General features: G+C 34.3%; 3 protein-coding genes and 1 pseudogene across 3 annotated transcripts; 2 read left to right on the plus strand and 2 right to left on the minus strand.

Moving 5' to 3' along the window:
• Positions 1 to 6,814: 6,814 nt before the first annotated feature.
• LOC149893418 (uncharacterized) lies at positions 6,815 to 7,846 on the minus strand. The gene has a single exon (XM_090100929.1). The coding sequence runs from the start codon at positions 7,844 to 7,846 to the stop codon at positions 6,815 to 6,817; it is 1,032 nt and encodes a 343-aa protein (XP_089957055.1).
• Positions 7,847 to 14,961: 7,115 nt separating this feature from the next.
• On the plus strand, positions 14,962 to 15,744 carry LOC149893419 (uncharacterized). The gene has a single exon (XM_090073843.1). The coding sequence runs from the start codon at positions 14,962 to 14,964 to the stop codon at positions 15,742 to 15,744; it is 783 nt and encodes a 260-aa protein (XP_089929969.1).
• A 3,492-nt stretch (positions 15,745 to 19,236) lies between these two features.
• Positions 19,237 to 19,716, plus strand: LOC145194301 (uncharacterized). Its single transcript, XM_080071928.2, has one exon. It carries the CDS (start codon positions 19,237 to 19,239, stop codon positions 19,714 to 19,716), a length of 480 nt encoding a protein of 159 aa, XP_079928054.2.
• A 2,086-nt stretch (positions 19,717 to 21,802) lies between these two features.
• LOC149893420 (uncharacterized) lies at positions 21,803 to 22,840 on the minus strand (annotated as a pseudogene).

Consider the following 22,840-nt stretch of genomic DNA (forward strand, 5'->3'; position numbering starts at 1 on the left):
TAATTTTTTGATGATTTTGCGTGGTTGACTATGCTATTACTTTATTGATGCGTACGGTTATTTACAGTAACTGTTAATGAATCGTAAAAAACTTTCTGGTGCCCAAAATAGATTGGCTTCCAAAAGGGTAAAAGAATGTGAAAAAAATAAATAAACGCTCGAATTACGTTGGTTTTACAAAGCTACTAATCAAAATACTGATTTAAAGATGAGTTAGTAGAAATGTATAGGTTATATATATATATATATATATATATATATATATATATATATATATATATATATATATATATATATATATATATTATTTTCGAAGCAATTTACGAATATTTTCGAAATTAATCATTTTTCACACAATGCCAATATCCGTTGCAGAGGGTGAAAGATCTTTTAGTAAACTTAAGATTATAAAAAACCATTTCAGAGCCACCATGGGACAAGAGCGACTTTCAAATCTTATGATGTTGTCTATTGAAAATGATCTCGCGAAATCATTGTCATATGATGAAGTAATTTATAATTTGCTTCGAAAAAAGCTCGAAAATTTTATTTAAGTTAGGAATTGTTTATGCTGTGGTTAGTTAGCAAAAAATGAAATAAAGTTAAAGTAGCTATAAAGGCATAATGTATTTTTTTGCTTCTATGCTAAGTATATATATGAAGCGAAATCTATAAGGACGCCAAAAAAGGTTTTGTCCCGGGCGGCTTGAAGGCTCTCGGCGGCCCTGCCTACTAATTCTCACCGGGTTCTTTCATTTCATTTTATAGGAGGAAAAAAGACTTATCTGAAAAACTGTCCATCTTTACTGTGAAAACAAGTTAAAGACAACATGAAAAAACCAAGAATCAAAGTAAATAGTTCTATTGGATATAAAAGAAAAATGGACGAAATTGAAAACGAAAAAAATAAGGTTAATTTTTCATTTGAAGAAACCAAGCCTGAAAAGTTATAAAAAGAAATTATCCTTAAGGACAAATTGAACATTATAAAAACTAAGAAGAAAGAAATGAAAAATATTATTATGAACAAAAATCACACTATCAATGAATTAAAGTTTACAGTTGACAGATTTAAACATAATCAAGCCCACTTTAAGTTTTATACTGGCTTTGAGTCATACAGTCTATCTAAAGTTTTAATAGAATATTTAGAACCTGCTGCAAGCAAACTTAGATATTGGGGGTCAAATACAAACATTGAAAAAGCAACAGATTTTAATAACAATAAAGAGGGAAGAGGACGCATAATGAGTTCAGAGTCTGAATTATTTTTAGTTTTAACAAGATTGGACTTTCGGTTGAAGACATGGCGCTGCGCTATGACATATCCTAAAGTCATGTTCGTAGAATCATAGTGACATGACTACTAGGATATGCGGATTCTGGCGCATTGATACTTTTCCATACTTAATGAATTCAAGATGGCGTCGTGTTTTACGATTCTGGCGCATTGATACTTTTTCCATACTTAATGAATTCAAGATGGCGTCGTGTTTTTTAATTTTCTGCAATCATGAATTGTGTATTCTGTCACATTGTGATTTATAAAAATACCGCATTAGTATTTTTATAATATAGTGATTTGCTATAGTTAATGAATTCAAGATGGCGTCGTGTTTTTAATTTTTAATTTCTGCAATCATTTTTGTTGACTTACCTTTTTTTGTGTCCTCGTGTTCTAGACCAAAGAGTTGATCATAGTCTATAAATGTAAAGCACGGTTTTAGTTTGTAATGCCCAATAGCCAAGGTGTGAATTCCGTCTTGCAAGATGTGTCTTTTGTCATCGTTAGCGCTGAGTGCGACTTTGTTGATCTCTTCGGTGTAAATGTTATGCTGATGAGATCGGATAACGTTCATAGCTGCAAGCTTTTCATTTCCACTGAATAAGCAGTCTTTATAATCTTGATGAGTGATGCGTTTATCAACGACTTTCTTTTTAACCCCTTTGCATTTTTTGTGTTCATCTTTAGCGATCTTGTAAGAGTAGAGCTTAGGACGAAGTCCTACAAACTCTTTAATTAGTTTTCCACCAGCCTCGTCTTTGAACATGCCGATAATCTTATTATTTAACCCTACTTTAAACCCAACGTTTTCAATAGCAGGATGGTCTTTAGAAAAGTTGCTCGTGTCAAATTTGGTTTCAAGATCGTCAGAAATGTCTTGATAAAAATCATCCGTTTCGATTTCATAGATGAGCGAGTCAGTATCGGTCATGAGTAGTTTCGCGCGATCTCCGTATTTAGGTTTGATATAGTTGTAATTGAAATCAAACATCAAAGTTTTGCTTATGTCTAGAACGCTTAGTCCTAAGTAAACAGGCTTGTTGTAAAAGAGTTTTGTTCTTTTCATATGAACTGCAGTAAGGTTTTCATCAAAAATGGTATTTCTATCATAATTAGGTTTTCTTGACAATTTCAAGACTTCTTTTCTTGTGGTGATGAGTTTAATATCAACATGCTTTCGAATATTCTCCATGGTTTTTCCAAAGACAGAGTTATTCATGAGTTTAAAAAATTCTTTTTCAAACTCGTTTTTAGCTTTTGCTCTTAATCCAGTGTTGAGATCGATGTATTGTTTCATGAAGGGTTCTTCTTCAAAGGTAACACCTCGATGAATTTTAGTAGTGACCAATCCAAGTCGTTCATAGAGCTTTAGGTTTTCATGATGAATGACGTATTTTTCTTTGTTGTTTAAATTGGGAACCAGCTTGTCCACTTTATTAATTTTTAGTCTTTCAGGAGCTAAAGGATAGTCGTTGTGTAAATCGTGTAGGCTTTCGGGATAGGTTAAATCGACTTCGAGAATACAAGGCATGGATTTCCAATTAGCGAGCTCCTCTTCAGTCATCCATCTGAATCCTCTAAAAGGAAGAGGCTTACACATAGCCCATCCATATAAATTATTTGCGTCTAAATACTGAATGAATTTCGATGGTTGTGAAGGATCATAATCACTCATGTATTTGTTATTAGCAGTTCCATGTCGTTTGCTGATCATGCAAATCCCACCGCGTATCCCTTTTTCTATCATATGAAGCATATCAATATCAGACAGAAGATCTAACCGAATTCCAGTGAGTTTCAACATACCATCCCAACCCAAACCAGGTGAGGTATAATACCAAGCAGGATCAAGCTTGTAATAGGTACGGCACACGTCTCTGAAATTTTCAAAGATATCAGCAAGTATCAACACGTCTGACTTGTTGTACAGTTCTTGATAATCTTTAAACGTTTTACATCCAAATACATCCCAAACGTTTTGCGCATGCGCATAGTCTTCACAGCTTATTTCCTCATCATTTAGTTTGGAATAGAATGCTTCAATAGGAGGTAATTGCGTTTCGGAGAACTTTTCAATCGAGTTCACCCAGTCATAAGGGTAAACTCCTTTTTTTCTTAATAAATCAAACTTTTCTCCAGAGTAATATTGAGCAACGTTTTTGCATTGATCGTTGTTTAGATTTTTAGCTAGATCTTCTAACTTGAAACTCATGAACCTGTAGCTGTCGATAAACCTTAATTCTTTCCATACTTCACGAAGTTTACCCTTCTTATCAGTAAATTCTCTCACTTTGATGCTTTTTGTGAAGCTGATATATTTTTCTTCATTGTTGGGTATGCATTTTAATTTCCCACCTAATTTCTTGATGAACAAATGGCTGTCATAGCCAGACAAATTATGTAAAATAATAGGAATGAATTTTGGAAGTTTATAATTCAAGTTGCATTTGTTATGAGCAGCTCCTCGATACTTTCCGGTTAAATGACAGTGATCCCACACTTTGTCACTGTTAAGATCATCTTCGCAAATATGACACAGGGTTGCAGTCTTAAAATTCTTTTCATCCTCATCCGTTACCACTTTCTTTTTTACTATATCAATCTTGTCAAGAATCTTTATAAGGTCAGCTTCAAGCATGGTTATAAACTTTTGAGCTACGTCATCCTCTTCGCTTTCAGCTGTGTACATGACTGGTTCTCCTTTGTAAAGGCTGTCGTCAAAGCATTTGATATAATAGCAGAAGGAGCTTGGTACGTGTTTTTGGTATTGTTTGGTGTACGACTCTTTAGAATTCGGTGTGCAAGTGTTAAGAGGTTGGATGAAACTTTCAAAGTCAGCATAGACAACGTATGGAACTTTCATACTCCTTTGATAGTTTTTAAACCGAACCGTCGTCCCTTCTTTAGGAAGTTCGATTCTTACTGCATCGTTGTCATAGCAATAAGGTTGATGCTGTTGAAGCTTTTCTTCCTGGTCATAGCCTTGCAAGCAATTTCTGCAATAATGTTGTTTTCTTTTACCTTTTGATGTTTGCGTAGACAATAACCGACTCAAACTTTTAATGAGACAGTAATGGTCAGTGTCGTCGTTTGAAATAAACAACAAATCAACACAGTGCTTTCGATCTGTAAAATCAGATACTCGCAAAGGGTAAAGTTTTTCATTTTCATACCCAAAGACGTTCACGCTAATGTCAGGATTATTTTTCTCAAACTTATCGATTTTATTAAGCTTAACAGGAAACTCTATTCCATCCCAATTCAGCTCTTCTGATTTTAAAATAAGATCATTGTCAATTCTTTCGTTGTCTCTATTTTTCAGATTCAACGCTCGAGTGACTGACCATTTAAAGCATTGGTTGTCCTCGTTTTTCATGTTAATGATCGCCTTTTTGTCTTTCAGCTCTTTAGGCAGCTCCATATAGGAAGAACCGCTGAGAGGCTCGTAATCAGTAAAGTTAATGTCCATCCTTATAATCTTAGACAGGATACTATTAGATCCTAAAGCATTGTATTTAACACTATTTTCCAAGACTTTTCCTTCCATTTCACCCATGAGCTCTCTTACATCCGTAGTCGCTAGAACAATCTCTGATCTTGATGAAAAGCTCGCTTCTCGAGTCACTTCTTCACCAGTCATCATGCTTACAGATTTCATTTCACACGTTAAAATAATTCTTACTCTGGTGTTTCTTTCCCCTTCCATGGTTTGAATAGCAGACTCTCTCACCAAATTAAAAAAGGATGCAATGTCTTGGTATTGAGAAGAAGGTCTATAAGAAAATTGTCTCACAGAACTCTCCGCTGAATGTTCAGTCATTTTAAACTTTACTGTAAATGGTTTTGGCTTTGGCAAGGGTTGCTTATATACTGTTTTTGATACAAGTGATTTGATAGACTGTATCTTTTCATCGATTTTGGTCGCTGCTTTGCTTACCTGATTCTTGACTACTTCAGGAACGTAAGGTTCTATCCATTCTTTAATATCATTAAACTTAGTTTTAACATAGGACGCCACACTTTTTGCAGCTGACGTCAGACTTGAAAAAAATGAAGGTCTAGGTGGAATGACTGGTTTTGGTGTTATAGCAGGTGTTAAATCTGAAACAGGTTCGTCAAGGATAGGCCTTTGCAAATGAGCTGGTTTTGGAGCAATAGGAGGCTTTACCACAGGTCTTGGTGGAATGATTGCTGGTTTCGGAGCAATAGGAGGTTTTACTACAGGTCTTGAAGGTTGCAAAGTCATTATAAGCTCACCTTTTCTCATTTTAGAATACCCTCTTATTTTTTGCTCTTTAGCAATTTCTTTTAATTCTTTCAACGTTTTGTTTTCCATTTTTTAATAGTGCAAGATTTTTATTTAAGCCATTTTCAATTTTTAAATTTGACATATATCAAATTTAAAATTTTCTACCTCCAGAAATCTCATATTTGTAACCATCTATCACTTTTCCATTTCTGCATTCAAAGTACTGCCAGCTATGTCCTGTCTTTTTATGAGTCTCGTAAGCAGACTTGTACTCAGCCACCTCACCAGTATCCACATGAGTTATTTTCAAATGTAAAGGATTATTTCTAATTAAACCAAGTCTAGCATATTTTGGATCGAGAGGTTTCTTTTCTTTTTTCTCATGTATTCTAGGTCTTCCCACTGGTCTCACCTCTTTTGAGTTTTCCAAAATGACATCTTTATCAATCAAGTTGTTCTCAACAGCAATCATCATGAGCGACATTTTATTGTTTGACGTTTTGGAAACCCCATTTTCTTTCAGCAATTTTTTCAAAAGTTTTCTTGTATATTTCATCTTTTTTATTTGTAAAGATTTTTTTTAAATCAAATTCGATTTTTTAAAATTTATGTCATTGATGAAAATTATTCTAAAGTTTTCATACACAATGTCATTGGAACCAAGCGAATGATTTAAAATTGCGCTTTTTAGATTTCCAGAAATCTTTTTCTTCTCCTCGAAATCACAATCCAAACCAAGCACATACTTGTCAATCATTCTTAACTTTTCTTCTTTAGGCAAGCCTTTCCAAGTACTGAGATGCTCTTTGATTTTCTTTTCCATTCGTGAATATTCCGTCTCGCCACTCCATACAAGTCGGTAAAGCTTGTCTCTCTCTCCATCACTGTACTCTTTTGGAATATTAAAATCTCCGTTTTCAGTGACGTAAACAGATTCGCGAAACACACCTGTTTTTCCAAATGCAAGAAGCTCAAGATGTCTTTTTTTATTTATGTCAGTCTCTTTGATACTACATTCTAGAAAAAATGGAAAAAACTGTATCATTTTATTCTTCTTTTAACAGATTTAGATCCTTTTTCGGTCTACCCACAGGTCGATCTTCCTTCACGTCTTTAATCAATATGTTTTTATCAATCAAGTTGTTTTCAATCGCAAGCATTAATAATGACATTTTATTGTTTGACGTTTTGGAAATTCCGTTTTCTTTCAGCAATTTTTTCAAATCCTTTTTCGTATATCTCATTTTTTATTTAAAAAAAAATATTATTTTGAAAACATTTCAATAAACAACATTCATTCTGCTTCCATCTGATTTAAGTCTGAGCAATTTATCGGAAATGAGAACGGCAAAGGCTTGAGTGTTTGCAGGAACGTTTGCATTGAATGTCGCTTTTATTTGTACATCTATCACTGAAGTTTTTAACCTCTCAGCTTGCTTGCTTACGTCAAAAACAAAAAGAGGACAAATGTATCTATAATTCATAGCAGATATATTGGGTTGAGCTATAATTTCGTTTGTTCCATAAAGTCTATTGTCAAACTTAGAAGCATCTCTATAAGCTCTTGAGTATTTGTTGTTATTAAAGTCTAAATTGTAATCCACAGCGGGATACCTTTCACTGTTTAAAGTGACATATATGTTCTTCAAGTCGCAGTGATTAAAGACTGCAGGATTCTCTGTTTGACTTCCAGATTTATTGGTTTGAAATCCGACAACAACATACCTAGGCCTTTCACTAGCAGATCTTGCGCTTAGCCTCCAACTAAAGTTGTTGGATACAGGAACAGCGATGGTGTCGCATTGTCTAGATCTGAACGAAAATGGAACATCTACTTTTGATTCAATGATTTTGTAAAGATTGTTGCTAGCTGCGACAGAGGGTGTGACATGAGGCATAAACAAAGATAATTTAGTTAGATCTACTTTTCCTGCAGCTGTTGCTTCTGTTCTAAAAATAACATCACTATCGCTTTTTCTCACAAGAGCAAGTGTATGCTTAAATCCATAGAGCACTTTATCGTAATCGTCGCAAAATCCAAAAATGTGCTTTAAAGGGATGCAAAACGAAAACGTTCCTTTTTCTTCAGTTTGCTTGATGATGTAGTCTTGTCTAGCTTTAAATCCAGAGTTGTTGACAAGATCTGCTAAAGCTGTTGTGTCTCTTTGCCACAGCTGATTCATTCCTTCAGACACTGGGAACTCTACTGGATATTTAAGGTATCCAATCATGGTGGTAGCTTGTCCAGGTTCGTAAACGGTCTCCACCTCTTGATTCGACAACTGATAAGAAATCTGACTGAACATAAACATGATACCGTTGTTAACAAGAGTAACGACATCTGCATCAGCGTAGGAAGTTCCATCCGCTTTTAAAAGTCTTCCTTCAACCAAAAGGTATGCCTCAGATGGAAGCGTGAACAAATCTTGCTGCTCAATATTGATTCTTATTTCTCCATCCACGTTTAGATTCTTATTCACTGGTTCGTATTCGTGAAACTCGAATCTCTCAATTTCTTCATCCACAATAATCTCTTCTGTAAAATTTAAAACATCGGAATTTGCCATTTTTTATACATCAAAGAAAAAAAATTTTTACATCCTCATGCAATCAAAAGCCCATTTCCTCTTTTTACCAAGTCTTGTATTCTAATCACGTTGTTCTTCGACAATCCTGATCCAAACATAGAATATTCATCTATAACTGGTGGTGCTGCTGCCGCTGCTTTGTTAACAATGCTTGAAATAATTTCCTTGCTTTTAAGACTGAGATCATTCTTTGCAGCTGGCTTTGGAGTTCCAGTCTTGGCATACAATTTCTCAATGGTTTTTTTACCTTTATCAATAGCAACATCTTTAGCAGTGGAAATGGCTGTTGAAGCTAGCTCTTTCCCTGCAGATTTAGTAGCCATGATGGCTTCTCTCCCCAGTTCAGTTTTTGCAATTTTATTAGCCAAAGTAGATGCTGCTCTTGAAGCGCTTGAAGATGCTGCTCTTCTCAAGAAATTCTTAAGCGTGTCCATGATTCCACTTCCACCCACAATATGCTTCTTAACATATCTATTTCTATAAACGATCATTTTTTATTTCCAAAGATTTTTTTTATTTCATATCGATATACGCCATGATAGCCTTGTACTCGTCTTTATTAATCCTATTCTGCCTCAACAGCTCATCGCATATGGAAACAGCTACATTTCTTGACCCTTTATTTCCAGCATGCCATGCAGCGATGCTCAAGTTGAGCTTTTCCACAAGAGCATTTGGATCGCTCGGAAGAATAATCACGCCATGACCTTTTTTGACTTTGGTTTCACTTTTAAATTTTTCCCAAATAGGCTTTATAATCGTGCCGTATTTTTCAGCTCTCGAAGCTCTTGGTTTGTTTGGATTTACATCAGATTCAATAGCTTTAGTTTTAATAAGTATATCTTCATAATTTTTAAGGTCGTCATCAGTGTACTTGGTTTTATCAGGCTTGGATCTTGAGATCAGCTCCCAAAGTCCTATTGTTCCATTATACTTTTCTCCATCAATAATGACATCGTTTTCATCGATGGTTACTTCTTCTTTACCGATATACAATTTTCCACCTTCTGCATGAATTCCAAAAACTCTATCGCATAATTCTTTTTTCGATGCATATTTAGCCATGTAGTAACTCGCAATACCTCCTAAATTCATTCTTTTAATTGACGACGGCTCGCTTTCTGGATAAGTCAAAGCCAGTGGAGTGTTTTCAACCTCTTTGTATGCGATGCTCTTTAGTTCGTTTTGCATCTTTTCATTGCTTTCAATTAGAGGCTTGTAAAGCTTGCTCAAATCAGTCTGAAGATTAGCATCATAAATATTTTCATTCAAACTATCTTGATAGATTCTTTTTCTTCTTTCAACAAGTTCTTTCACAATTTCATCCCTCTTGTTAGGGTCTAGTATTTTAAAAAAGGACATTTTTTAAAATACAAGAAAAAAAAACGTAAAAACACAAACTTATCTGTGTTTTTTTAAATTAGTTTTTTTAGATCTACGATTTTTTAAACAAATTGTTAAACGCTTTTATCGCATCTTCTCTTCCTTTTTGGATCAACGACTCTTTGGTTATCTCGTCAATGTTGATTTTTGTTTTAGTTCTTATTTCTTTCATCAGACTCTTAAACTTTTGAAGCTCGTCTAAAATCAATTCATACTCTGAATCGCTCACAATGTTGTCTACTAATGCCTTTGAAATGTGACTGTTGATGGTGTTCAATTTCGACTCGGCCAACACTTTAATCTTTTCATGCTTCTCCGCTTTTAGTGCTAGTTTTTTGTTGACTTGTCCTCCTACAATGGATAAAAACCCCATTCCAATAGCCACACCTTCACACGCAATCGCAATAGGAGCAGCAGCGATGGTGCTCAAAGTTCCAATTCCAACAACTCCAAGTGCAACACCACCTGCTTGCAACGTAGAGTCTACAAAAGAAATGATTCTGAAAGCGCGATGATACTTTTTGCTGAGATGCACTCTCTTTTTCCTCTCGTTGTCCATCTCTTTTTGGACTTCGCTTATTTTTTGAAGACGGTAAATATGCCCTCCATCATCTGCAGGAGCTGTTGGAAGACCTGGATAAAGTTTAGATTTAGCATCGTAATTGTATTCCATTTTTATTACAAAAAAAATATTTTTTTTCACTCATTTATGAAAATGACAAAGCCTAAACTTTCCCCTTTTTTAATAATGACGTCTTTATCGCTTCTGTTATAAATTTCCATGATCGCATTATCCACCGACTCTGAAAAAATTAAAAAGTTACTGAAATAATTCAGCTTTAAATTGTGTGCATGTCTCAAATTCAATAAAGCTAATCCGCTTTTAAGTTTTATTCCAAACACAAATTCAATCACCTTCTTGGATAAACGGTTCAACGTGATTTCTTTTTGAGCAAATACTTCATACTTACTTCCCACTTTTACAGGAGGATGCTTCAAATACTTGTCGAAAAAAAGATATGATTTATGACGAGCCTTTTGATCGTTATTAAAAAAAATTTTTTTATGCACATGATTCTCCATTTTTATTATCACAAAAAAATTAATTTTTTTAGATTCGTAAGATAATCCATCTTGAATTTTTAATTCTTAAAAAAGAATTAAAAAAATGTTTAAGCAGCAGAAGCACACACTCTCTCTTCATCCTTTTTAAAACCTTCAATCAACGCTTCAGTCTTTAATCTATTTATTCCATCCTCATCTGTAGTTCTGAGTCGTCTAATAATTATTTCACGTGGTCCAACAATATATTCTCTCTCATCATCATCATCATCATCATCATCTCCATTGTAAATGGTGAAGTTGTTTGCTCTCGTTTCATTACGCATATCTTGTAAAAATTCATTATATATATAATCATCATATTCATTTTGTTCTTCAACACTCATCGAATTGTAATCTAAAACTACAGAGTCATCCAACATAGACTCATCATCATCTTCAGCGTCAACAAATATAAGTCTGTTTGCACTCGCTTCAATATTATTGTTAGGTCTATCCTCTGGATCATCATCTTCAGGGTCAACCAACATATACCAATTGCTAGGTCTATCCTCAGCAACAAAACTATCATCGTCTTCGCTTTCATAGAGATCTTCTAAAAATTCATTATCTGACATACTCATTGTTATTTTTTATATGAAAAGAAATTTATTTAACTCATTTTCAATTTTTTTCTTTTATCTGTACATTAGGCTAATGGAAATCACTAGTGATTTTTTAAGCGTAATAATAGGCTTGTCCTAGAAGAAGGTAAAAGCTTCCGGATTGACCGACTTGAGCATCACCAGAGTTGAGCGTGACAACGAGTCTTCTACCAGCTGCGACAGTAGGCATAGAATCTGCTTCTCCAAAATTTCTGTAAAAAGAAATGGTGGTGGCGGAACCGATGGAAGAAGTGGATTGATACAACAGTCCAGTCGATTTGTTGTTGAAGGAAGTCACATTTACTCCATTCCACGACGACAAATAAAAATCTTCCAATCCTGAGGAGGAAAAGAAGCATGTGCTGTCACCGTCATATCCTGAAAAATACGTGTAATTGTTGGTGTTGTACGGTGTCCAAGGAGTGAGAACAGTGCCGTTACCTGGAGGTAGATTTCCGTCGTACATTCTGACTCTAGACTCCCACCAGTTTCCAGAGGCGCCAATGACGTGCATCCTGATGTATTTCAACGACACACCATTTCCTTTTCCGATGGTGTTCAGTAAAACGTATTCGCTGCCGTAAGTGGTATCCAAATATCGAAACGTTCTGCAGTACAGCTTGTAAAGAGGGATGGTTGCAGGAATAGAAGCAAGTGTGGAAATGAACGGTTGAATCCAATACGTGATGGCTGTGGCATTTTTGTTGACCAGTTGAATGGAGACGTCGTTTCTGAAAGGCATGTCCAACGTGAAATATCCTCCCAAGGAAGTGGTGTTAAACATGTTGCATCCCTGCAAAGAGTTGGCGTAAAAAGCTCCTCCCAATGGTGAGAAAAGCAAATCGGTAGCAAGTCCTGTTTGATCCACTCCGATTCCGTCAGTCACTTCTATATAATTCCCTACATTGATTTCTCCGTCAGTAAAGATTCGAATAAAAACTTGACCGGGAATATTCGTTCCAGAGGTACTGTATAAAGCCAGCCACAATCTTCTCAGTACTCCAGATTTTCCAGAAAACGCAAACACTGGCGAAGTGGTTAATGCTGCCACTGTCTGAGACTTGAATCCCAAACTGGTAAAACTAGATCCTGGAACGACACTGGTCAAACTCGATTTTTGTAACAATAAGTCTACATAATTCTTTGTCGCTCCATCTTGCACGTTGACTGGATCAGTCACATTAATTAATTTGTGTGAGTTCAAATCCAAATCTGCATTTCCAACAGTCGTTCCACTTGAAGCATGCGTGTCCACATAATTTTTCGTAGCCGAATCCGAAGCTGATGTGGGTTCTGCTAAATTAGTTAGTTTATGAGCTGTCATGTTAATGTCAGTGTATGAAATAGTGTTGTAAGAGACTTTGGTGTCTACATACCCTTTTGTCGCTGCGTCTTTTAAAGCGGTAGGATCGCTCACATTGATCAACTTGTGAGAGTTCATGTCAATGATTCCAGTGATGGTGCTGGATCCGTCTGTTTTAACACACTGGCTCGAACTCACATCAACGTAATTTTTGGTGGCAGCGTCATGCAAATTAGTTGGCTCATTCAAATTGATGGCTTTGTGAAAATTCAAATCCAAGTCTGCAGTTCCAATCGATGATCCTCCTCCTGACGCATGCGTATCTACATAATTCTTCGTAGCTGCATCGTGTGCGTTAGTCGGTTCACCCAAATTGATGATTTTATGAGAGTTGTAATCCAAATCTGCAGTGATGGTGCTGTTTCCATCTGTTCTGACATAGATATCACCTTTTATAGTTGTTGCTGAATAAGGATCATAAAAATACCTCCCTAATTCAGTTCTTCCAAATTTGTCAATCATTTTTTAATGATGGAAAAAATTTTTTCACCAAAGTGTGTTAACAACGCTTTGAAAGTCATCTCCTTCCTGTAATTTTTTCAAGACGTAAAGACACAAGTGTCCACAATAAGACGTATCACCAAATTGAACCCTTTCACTGTTGTAAAAGACAGGACTTTTCAAATAATGAACTAGCTCGACAAGAGGTGGCTGGGCATAAGAGTCAAAACTGTATTTCTTATCACCGTCTTTATACCAACACACCCAATGAAACCCATCTGTGCTAGAATCCCCCGTGTTAACAATTCCACATTCTTTTTTTCTTGGCTTTTTAGGTAATTCATCCCTCACAAAAACACCTCTAAAGTTTTTAATTTTGAGCTTTTTCACAGCATCTATTAATTGAAAGTTGGTGAGAGGTTTGTTCGGTAGTACAATTCCTTCAACGTTGATCATTTTTTTTAAAATTCAGAAAAATTTTAAAAATTTCACAAGTGAAATTCCATGGATTCAAGGAATCTAAAAAAGGTTTTTACATTTCATCATCCTGCTCTATTTCATCTTCTTTCACCTCTAAATTCATGTCTTCACACATCATGATGCTATGAGGTAAAGATGCATTTTTTACGATGACTGCTTCAACCAGTTTAACTTGAATAGACACAATCGAAGGACCAATATACACCCCCTCAATTCTAAGTCCTCCAATAGCATAACATCGTTGGTTGATAAAATCGTGTCCAGAAGATCTAACCAAATTTTTATTACCACGTTCTCCTTTGACTCCATTTTGTATATCAAGATTTGTTTTCTTTCTATGGAATACAGAAGTAATGAGTATTTCATCTTTCACATTTTTAGTAAACGTCTTTGCATAAAAGACTGGTGCAGATTCAGCATTATCAGCTTTATATTTTAAAATACTCAATTCTTCTGAATTAATTTGCTTTTTTCTTCCTCCTTTTTTAAGTTTGGCTGACAATTTATCTACTTCACCTCTAATGAACAAAGTAATCTTTTCCATTGTGCTAATAAACTTTTCTTCTTGTTCTGTCTTTCCTTTTTTAGCATCAAAGCAAACAAAGGACATGGAATACCCAGTCAATTTTTGTGTTGCTGGATCTTTATTCTCACACACACCATACGAAAATAAGATGGGAGATCGTAATACAAGAGGACCATCTCCACTTGGATAAGAATATTTTATTGGCACTTTTTGATAGACTACTGGTTTGGTTGCTGCGTAAATTTCTCCAACTGATAATTTACTCTCATCAAAACTTTCAATTGTAATAAAACTCATTTCTTTTATATAGAAAAGAAAATTATTTAACTCGTTTTTTGGAATAATGAAAATCTACGATTTTTTAGATCCATCCATTTCAGGTTCTCCGGTGCTTTTTTTTAACAGATACACCTAGACCGAATTTAGCTTTGGCTTTGATGATGGGAGTGATCAGTTTTCTTTCGTTTATCTCTTTTTGAGTGGGGTTTGGAATGGAGTTCATTTCTTCAAGCATCATTTGATCTGCTACATTTCTGCTTTTAACATCGTTTAAATATTTGTAAGCTAAATCGTGGTGGTATGCTGCATTGTCTACTCTATCCACCGGTTTGCTCCACTCTTGATACATGTCTGTGGATGTGAGTCTTTTGTCCAAGTTTGTGCCAGGTCCTGCAAAATTCATTCCTGGAATGTGCATTTCTCCTGGAAATTTTGCCCATGGAAGCTTTATTTTTTTTGAAAAATTGTTGATCGACTCCACCAAGTCTCCTCCATTGACTTCATTCGCAGAAACAAACTTGCATTTGCCTCTTCCGCAGACGGCACAAGTTCCTTTAAGCATATTTCTATTGCTCTTGCTTATAGAATGGTACAAGTTGTTCGTTTCTGTTATTCTTTTGCATTTGACACAATACATTTTTTATATTCAACATAATAAAAAATGGAAGTGATTGATTTGTCATGGAATGTAAATAAAAACAAAAGGAAAAATAACAAGCTTTTGCCTAGAAGTATACGTGGAATCATTATTGGGAAATCAGGATGTGGAAAAACAACGTTGCTACTCAATTTACTTTTAAGACCTGGATGGTTAGACTATAATCATTTGCAAGTGTTTGGAAAATCTCTTTTTCAACCGGAATATAAAATACTCAAAAACTCGTTCGAGAAGAAATTGCCAAAGGAAGTTATTCTTGATTTGTTTAACATTCAAAGCAAAATTGAGGAATTAAACGTAAGCCCTGAATGCGTTATTAATGAAATTTCAAAAAAATGGGATAACACAGAGGATATGGAATGTCAATTTTTCGAAACGGCTGACGATGTACCTAATCCTGAAGATCTTGATTCATCCAAAAACAATTTAATGATCTTTGACGATTTGCAATTGACTAAACAAAACAAGTGTGAAAAATATTACATCCGAGGAAGACATTCTAACGTTGACTGCTTTTACCTCGCTCAAAACTATTTTATGCTACCTAGGCAAACCATCCGAGAAAACGCTAATTTCATTTGCTTGTTTCCACAGGATTCGAAGAATATAAACCACATTTATCAAGATCATGTTTCTAGCGATATGGGGAAAGAAGAATTTAAAAAGTTTTGTAAATATTGCTGGTCTGAACCTCACGGATTTGTTGTGATTGATCTATCCTCTAAAAAGGATTGTGGAAAATATCGAAGCGGATTTGACAATTTTTATTTTCCCAACTCTATATAAAAAGATGAGCGGATTTTATCTCCTTGCAAAAGCAAAAAAAGAAACTCCAACCATAAGAAACAGCGTCATCCAAACCGAGTTTGACAACCCCATTGAATTTGAACCTAATAAAAAGTATGAAATGGCTCTTGTTGGCTTTGACACTAATCACAGCTATACCAACATCAATTCAACAAATAATGTTTTCAGATACAGTCCCAACGCCGGTTCAAACAGCTACACCATTCTCATCGAAGAAGGAGCGTATGAAATTAGCGAGATTAATGATTATCTTCAGAATGAAATGAAAAAACAAGTTGGAAACTTATATAGAACGGATGGTGTTGTTATCGGTGCAAACCTAACCACTTTAAGAACTACTCTGAAATTTGGAAAACCTGGATCTACAACAAAATATTGGGTGGATTTCAACGTGAATAACAGTTTAGCCACTGTTCTCGGATTTAATAAAGAAGAATATACTTATGTAGAGAAAAAGGATGATCCAGCAAATCCAGATAAAGTCACAAGTTATATTGACTATTACGAGTCTGAATCACTTTCGAGAATAGACGATATAGCCATCATCAGAATCACAAACGATGTTATCGGATCCTCTTATGATAACGGAAAAAGAACATCTGACATTTACTCTTTTCATCCTGACACTCCTCCAGGCTACAAAATTAGCGAAAAACCTTTCCACTTGATATACTTGCCTATCATGGTGGGTAGAATTTCAAGAATGGAAACAAGAATTGTAGATCAAAACGGTAACTTGATCGACTTTAGAGGTGAAGACATTATCCTCCGATTTCACGTGAGAGAAAGAATAACCTCTGTGCTTCAAGATCTTTTTACGAGCAGCGCTGTTCAACGATAATTTTTTTTCTTTTATTTAAAAAATGAGTTACCAAAAAGTAAAATTAAACATTTCACAAAGTCAATCTGATAAAATTAAAAAAGCGATTCAAGACAAGACTGATGTCAATATAAGACTATCTCATCAAGACTTGAACGGTGAACATATTCTCGCTATCACTCATGCGCAATTGAAAAAAATTACAAAAGCGTATGAAGCTGGTAAAGGGGTCACACTAAAACTGAGCAAAAGACAACTTGCACACAACTCAACCATTGAAGGTGGATTCATCGGTGCTCTTCTACCTTTACTAGGTATGTTAGGTAGCACACTTGCAACAAGAGTAGTTCCTGCTCTCGCCACTGGATTGTTAGCAGGAGTAGGCTCTTCTGCTGGCTCTGCTATGGTTGATAAAATTGCAGGAAGAGGAATCGTTTACTTGAAAAAGAATGGAAGTGGAATGAAAATGACTGCTGCAGGATCAGGAGTCTTTTTAAGACCTTGGGTGAAACCTACTATGGGTGAAGGACTCTTTGTTAAAAATGGAAAAGACTATCAATCTATTGGATCTGGATTATTGCTCGGACCTAACTCACCCTTTAATAGCATTCCCTTTTTAGGTGCTATTCTATGAAAAATGTAAATTTTATATATAAAGATATATAAAATTATTCTTTACTTGTATCTAAATTTGCTTTCGCATTACCAACAATTTCTCCATTATAATGCCGATAAATTCTTTTTACCGAGAAAGCATTCGATAACCCTTTAACCTTTGTTTTTCTCATTTCAATACGATTATGTGTATCAAAAGAATTTTTTAAGAGTATTAAAATTTCTTCTAATGGTATTGTTTTAATCATTTCTATAAACGATATTTTAACACACTTTGGAAGCTTTCGAACGTTTTTTTCGAATTTAATATATTGACTAGATTTATCAGTAGAACATTTCACCTCTTCACCACTAAGCATACTAATAAGATCATCTTTATATATCGCATTCATTTTATATAAAAAGAATTTTATTTAAGTCATTTTTAAAAAATTTTTTTTCACTATAGTTTACTGTAGAATAGAAAATACGATGACGAATTAAAAGAATGAACTATCTCTCATTAAAAAATGAGCATTGTCTTATTAAACACAAAAATTATGGACAAGTTTGACAAGGATAATCTTGACGATATAGCACACTTGAAATCCATATCTCTTCTTTTAGAAAACAAACGCGAACTGTCAGATGAAGCTATTAAGCATCTGTTGGAGGCTAAAGAAGAATTGGATAAACGCAAGACCGAGAAAATGACGTTTATCGCCAAGACGGATCACCTCATTCAGCGATATCAAGACATTTTACAAACACAGCTTTCGTTTGAAGATCGCGCTAAATTTGACGAGGAAAAAAACCAGCTTCAACGTCAATATTTTACCATCGCGGAAGAAACGCTTTCTCAACGACAGTGGAACGATATTAAAATCACTCAGACACTTGTCTCGCGCACCAAATGCAAGTTTTGCATCAACAACGATCCCAGCCAGTTTGAGATGGACGACAGCAATAAAAAATTCTGTCTCGTGTGCTCAGAGCAGCAAGAAATGTTAGAAACGGCTGTCCCGTATAAAGACAGCGATCGATCCAACTCGATGAACAAATACACTTACTCACGCATCATTCATTTTCAAGAGTGCATCAAACAATATCAAGGCAAACAAAACTGTAAGATTCCTGAAGAAGTCTTTGAAAAATTAGAGAAAAAATTCAAGGCGTTAAACTTATTAGTTCATTCTGAAAATACGCATGTGAAATATTCTCGCATTACCAAAGAACACATTTTAATCTTTTTAAAACAACTCAATTATACAAACCATTATGAAAATGCCAACTATATCTATTACGTGCTTGTCGGTAAGCGAGACGATATAGAATACCTCGAAGAACAGCTCATCAAAGATTTCAAGGATTTGTCTTTCTTATACGATCTGGTGTACGGAAAAGACAAACCGAAAGAATTAAAAAGAAAAAGTTTTATGAATGTTCAGTACATTTTGTTTCAACTGCTCCAAAATAGAGGTCATCCTTGTCGTGCAGAAGATTTTTCAGTTTTAAAAACCATTGATAAGAAAAGATTTTACGACGACATTTGCTCCCATCTGTTTGCAAAACTCGGATGGAATTTTACCCCGACCTTTTAATTATAAAACCGTGCTTTACATTTATAGACTATGATCAACTCTTTGGTCTAGAACACGAGGACACAAAAAAAAGGTAAGTCAACAAAAATGATTGCAGAAATTAAAAATTAAAAACACGACGCCATCTTGAATTCCTTAACTATAGCAAATCACTATATTATAAAAATACTAATGCGGTATTTTTATAAATCACAATGTGACAGAATACACAATTCATGATTGCAGAAAATTAAAAAACACGACGCCATCTTGAATTCCTTAAGTATGGAAAAGTATCAATGTCCCAGAATCCGCATATCCTAGTAGTGACATGGACTGATTTTTTGCATTCTCAAATGCGCATGCTACCAATTTGGGTAACAAAACAAACTGTAAAAGAAACATTTACCAAAATGTTTTAAAGAAAAATATGAATCATCAAGAGTAATCTTAGACTGCACTGAACTATTTATCGAAATGCCTACATCTTTTCAAAGCCAGTCTGCAACTTTTTCCGATTATAAACATAAAAATACAGAAAAAGGATTAGTTGGAATAGCACCAAATGGAGCCATAACTTTTGTGTCTGATTTATACTGTGGTCATTTTCCGGAAAATCAAATTACTAAAGATTGTGGCAAATACAACCTGCTTGAACCAGGAGACTGTGTAATGGCAGATAGAGGTTTTGATATTGCTGATGATTTACCGGAAAACATTTCATTAAATATACCACCATTTCTAAATGGAAAAGCTCAACTAAGTCTAGAAGATGAGAATGATACTAGAAAAATTGCTGCTGTTTGTATTCATGTAGAAAGAGCAATACAGCGAATAAAAAATTATCACATTTTAAAAAAACCATTTAAATTGTCTATGGCGCCAGAAATTAATAAAACTTGGATAGTTTGTAGTTATTTAGCAAACATTTTGTCACAACTTATTTCAAATAAATAAAAAGTTTGAAAAAATATAAAAACATTAAATCTAAACTTCAAATATATTTTCTTAGATAAACCCACAGCAAAATTGAGTTAATTTTGGTAAATTAGTTTTTTCCCATTGCTATTTAAGAAATTTAATACTCTCAATAAAAACATCTTTTTCAGTATAAACTATAAAATCTAGTTCTGTGACCTCTAATAATGCTATAACACCTTGACATTGATAAAAATAAACATGATTTTGTTTAAGCATTGTTTTACCATCAACAACAGCAAGAAAAAATGTTTTATCTAGGCAAGCTTCAGCTATAGTTAAATCATTTTTTGAATAAGGACATTTGATTTCAACAGCCCTTATTTTTTCATATACTAATACAGTTCTATCAGGGCTTGTACCGAGCCAAGGCCATTTTGGGTTAATGATAAATCCGCATCTTATTACTGATACATTTTTTATGTTTTCATACTTTTTTATTGCGGTGTTTTCATTTATTTTACCCCCATTACAAGCTTTGTTGCAAAAGTTATCTTTATTATTTTTCAAAATTCTATTCAAAATGGAGGTGGGAAATATAATTTTTTGTCTGTTAATAACAAAACCGAAGTTTGAAGATGTCAAGTGTTTTTTCTTTCTTCAAGCCATAAACTTGTAAATTGTGATAAAGTAGCTCTTTCCAAAGTCTTATTTTCTCTTTGATAGAACTAAATATTTTGAAATAGATATTAATTGAGTTTCATAAAATTCAAAGGAGTCACTGTTCTATTTTAAATCCATTAAATATGGTATGAACAAGATTAAACATAATATCAGAATTTAAATCGAGTTCTTTTACTTTTAGCTGATATTCAGATATTGATGTTTCATAGTAGGAATGATAATTGTTTCCTTTTAAAAGATTTTCAAATGCTATTCCTTCTCCAAGATTACATAAACTATCAGACGTTTTTTAATTTTTTCATTGCTTGGATTATGTGCAAAAATTGGGGTTGCTCCAAAGTTTCTATTTCCTTATACAAAAGGAAGCTTTCGTGAGTTGTTTAGATCCTTTTCTAAATCATTTTTTTTAAAGGAAACTTTAAAAAGCTTAATTGGTTCTGATTTTTCTCTTTCAGCATTAACATGCCACTGCTATAACACTTTTGTACATGTTTTATCGAATGGTGCAGAGTTTAAATTTAATTGTTTATACTCATTTAACTGAAATAATACTGCAGCAACATGCTTGCAGCATCCTCCCTTATCAGTTTTACAATTACATTTATAATACAAAATATCTCCTTTTTCACAAAAATGCAAATAAATAAGGTACTGATTTTTTTTCATTGAAGCTGAAACGTTAGCTCTAACAAGAAAAGAATTTATTTCAATATTGACATTAGGTTTTACAACTAAATTTTTAACGAAGTTCTCCTTAAATAGCTGATACCCAGAGATTTTATGCTTTGAAGCACCTCTAGCTCCGAAATCGGTCAAACTATCGTCTATAATTAAATTTTTTTGTATTTTCTCTTGGTTTATATTAGGTAGTAAGGAAAGACATCTTGACAAAGAGCTTATTTGTTCTTGTACAACTTCTTCAGCATCTATTTGATTAAACTGACTAGATATTTCTCAAAATTCTGGTTGAGTAGAGATTAAAATGTTTTTAAAAAAACATGGATCAATATCATTAGTATTTGAATTAGTGATCCTCAAGGGAATTCCGTTGTCCCGGAAATCTCGTTGGTCAATTCCCGTTCTTGTTCCCGTTTTTTTTTTCGAGATTTTCCCGAGAATTTTTTTTAAATACAAATATGTAGATTATCATTTTTTAAAGGTATATTTCAGACACTTGATAATCGGTATCGTATAAGTCGATTCCGAGAAGGAAGGTCTCGCATCGTGTGGTATCGCTTATGTTCCAATGTCGATACTATCAGTATCGCTTCGATACCAAACGACACCGAAAATAAAAAGAATCGTATAGTATCGCATGGTCTCGAATCGAGACTCAATAAAACAAAAAAACAAAAAATTAAAATGTGACTTATTGAATTTTTTATAAACAAAATACAAGTACAATTGCTTTTTAGAGATTTACTTATTGCTTTTTAAAAATCTACAATACTTTGGCTATTCGTTGTTTTTTCCTTTGCCGTAATATCATTGGTATTTTAGGATTTTCTTCTATTAATATTGGCAAAGATAAGTCTGATTCATGTTCTATATCACTTTCATTTTCTTGTTCGATGGGCCATTTTTTAATGTAATTTTCAAGAGCGGAATAGTTCTGCATTATAAATACAAGCTTATATGTCTTGTCACTATCGAAATTGTATGTACGATCACTGATGACAAAGCCAGAAGCAGAAAATGCTCTTTCAGAAGATGCAGAGGTTGGTGGAGTTGCCAACCAAGATCTTGCAACACCCGAAAGGATAGGAAGTTCCCCTGCAGGCTGCTTCCACCATGCTTAGGTGTCAGTTTTTCCTGCAAATTTGGATCTTATTGTTTTTTTGGATTTTTCCATTTCAAGTTTAATAGGAGGGTTTTCGTGTATTTGATGTGAATTAGTATTTTCCTTATACTTTGCTAAAATAATATTGTACTCATTCTCCTCCCAACCTTGTGCATTATCAACAACGGAATCGTTACTACCGTTGTTATTACTGGAGCTAGAGACAGACAATGAAGAATTCTCAAAGTATTTTTTGGTTGTAGGATGGTTTTCAACCAATTTTTGAATATTTTGATTGTCAACATCAAGACGATGTCCACGAAAAAATGGATGAAGGTAATGTCCCAGTGCAAATGCGGGTAATTTACAGCCTTTGTCTGGGAATCTCTTACTTAGTTTTGATAATAAGTCCTCCAAAAATATTTCTACTAGTTTGTTGTTTCCATGAGTAACATAATTATTTTTTTCTTTCTCAATGAAGTTGATGAGTGCTGTTACTTTCCACAGTGACATGTCAATTCGGATCTCTGTGTCAGAAGATAAAAAAACTAATAATTCTTTAACAGATTTAAGCACTGGAACAATAGCTTCAAAGAGTAGGAACTGTTCATCTGTAGGTACGGTTTTCTTCCAATCATCACCTTCTGTATCGCGTAAGTATATGAGTGAAACCTTCAGTCGAAGCATGACGTGCAGCAT

This window comes from Hydra viridissima, unplaced genomic scaffold (assembly GCF_058129835.1).
Source record: "Hydra viridissima isolate aposymbiotic clone 2 unplaced genomic scaffold, HvirCarnegie_v1 scaffold_1, whole genome shotgun sequence".
Lineage (NCBI taxonomy): Eukaryota > Metazoa > Cnidaria > Hydrozoa > Anthoathecata > Hydridae > Hydra > Hydra viridissima.

Bases quoted from the DNA above. Each gene is read 5' to 3' on its own strand.
- LOC149893418 (XM_090100929.1), bottom strand. From the start codon at position 7,846: ATGTTTATGTTCAGTCAGATTTCTTATCAGTTGTCGAATCAAGAGGTG.
- LOC149893419 (XM_090073843.1), top strand. From the start codon at position 14,962: ATGGAAGTGATTGATTTGTCATGGAATGTAAATAAAAACAAAAGGAAA.
- LOC145194301 (XM_080071928.2), top strand. From the start codon at position 19,237: ATGCCTACATCTTTTCAAAGCCAGTCTGCAACTTTTTCCGATTATAAA.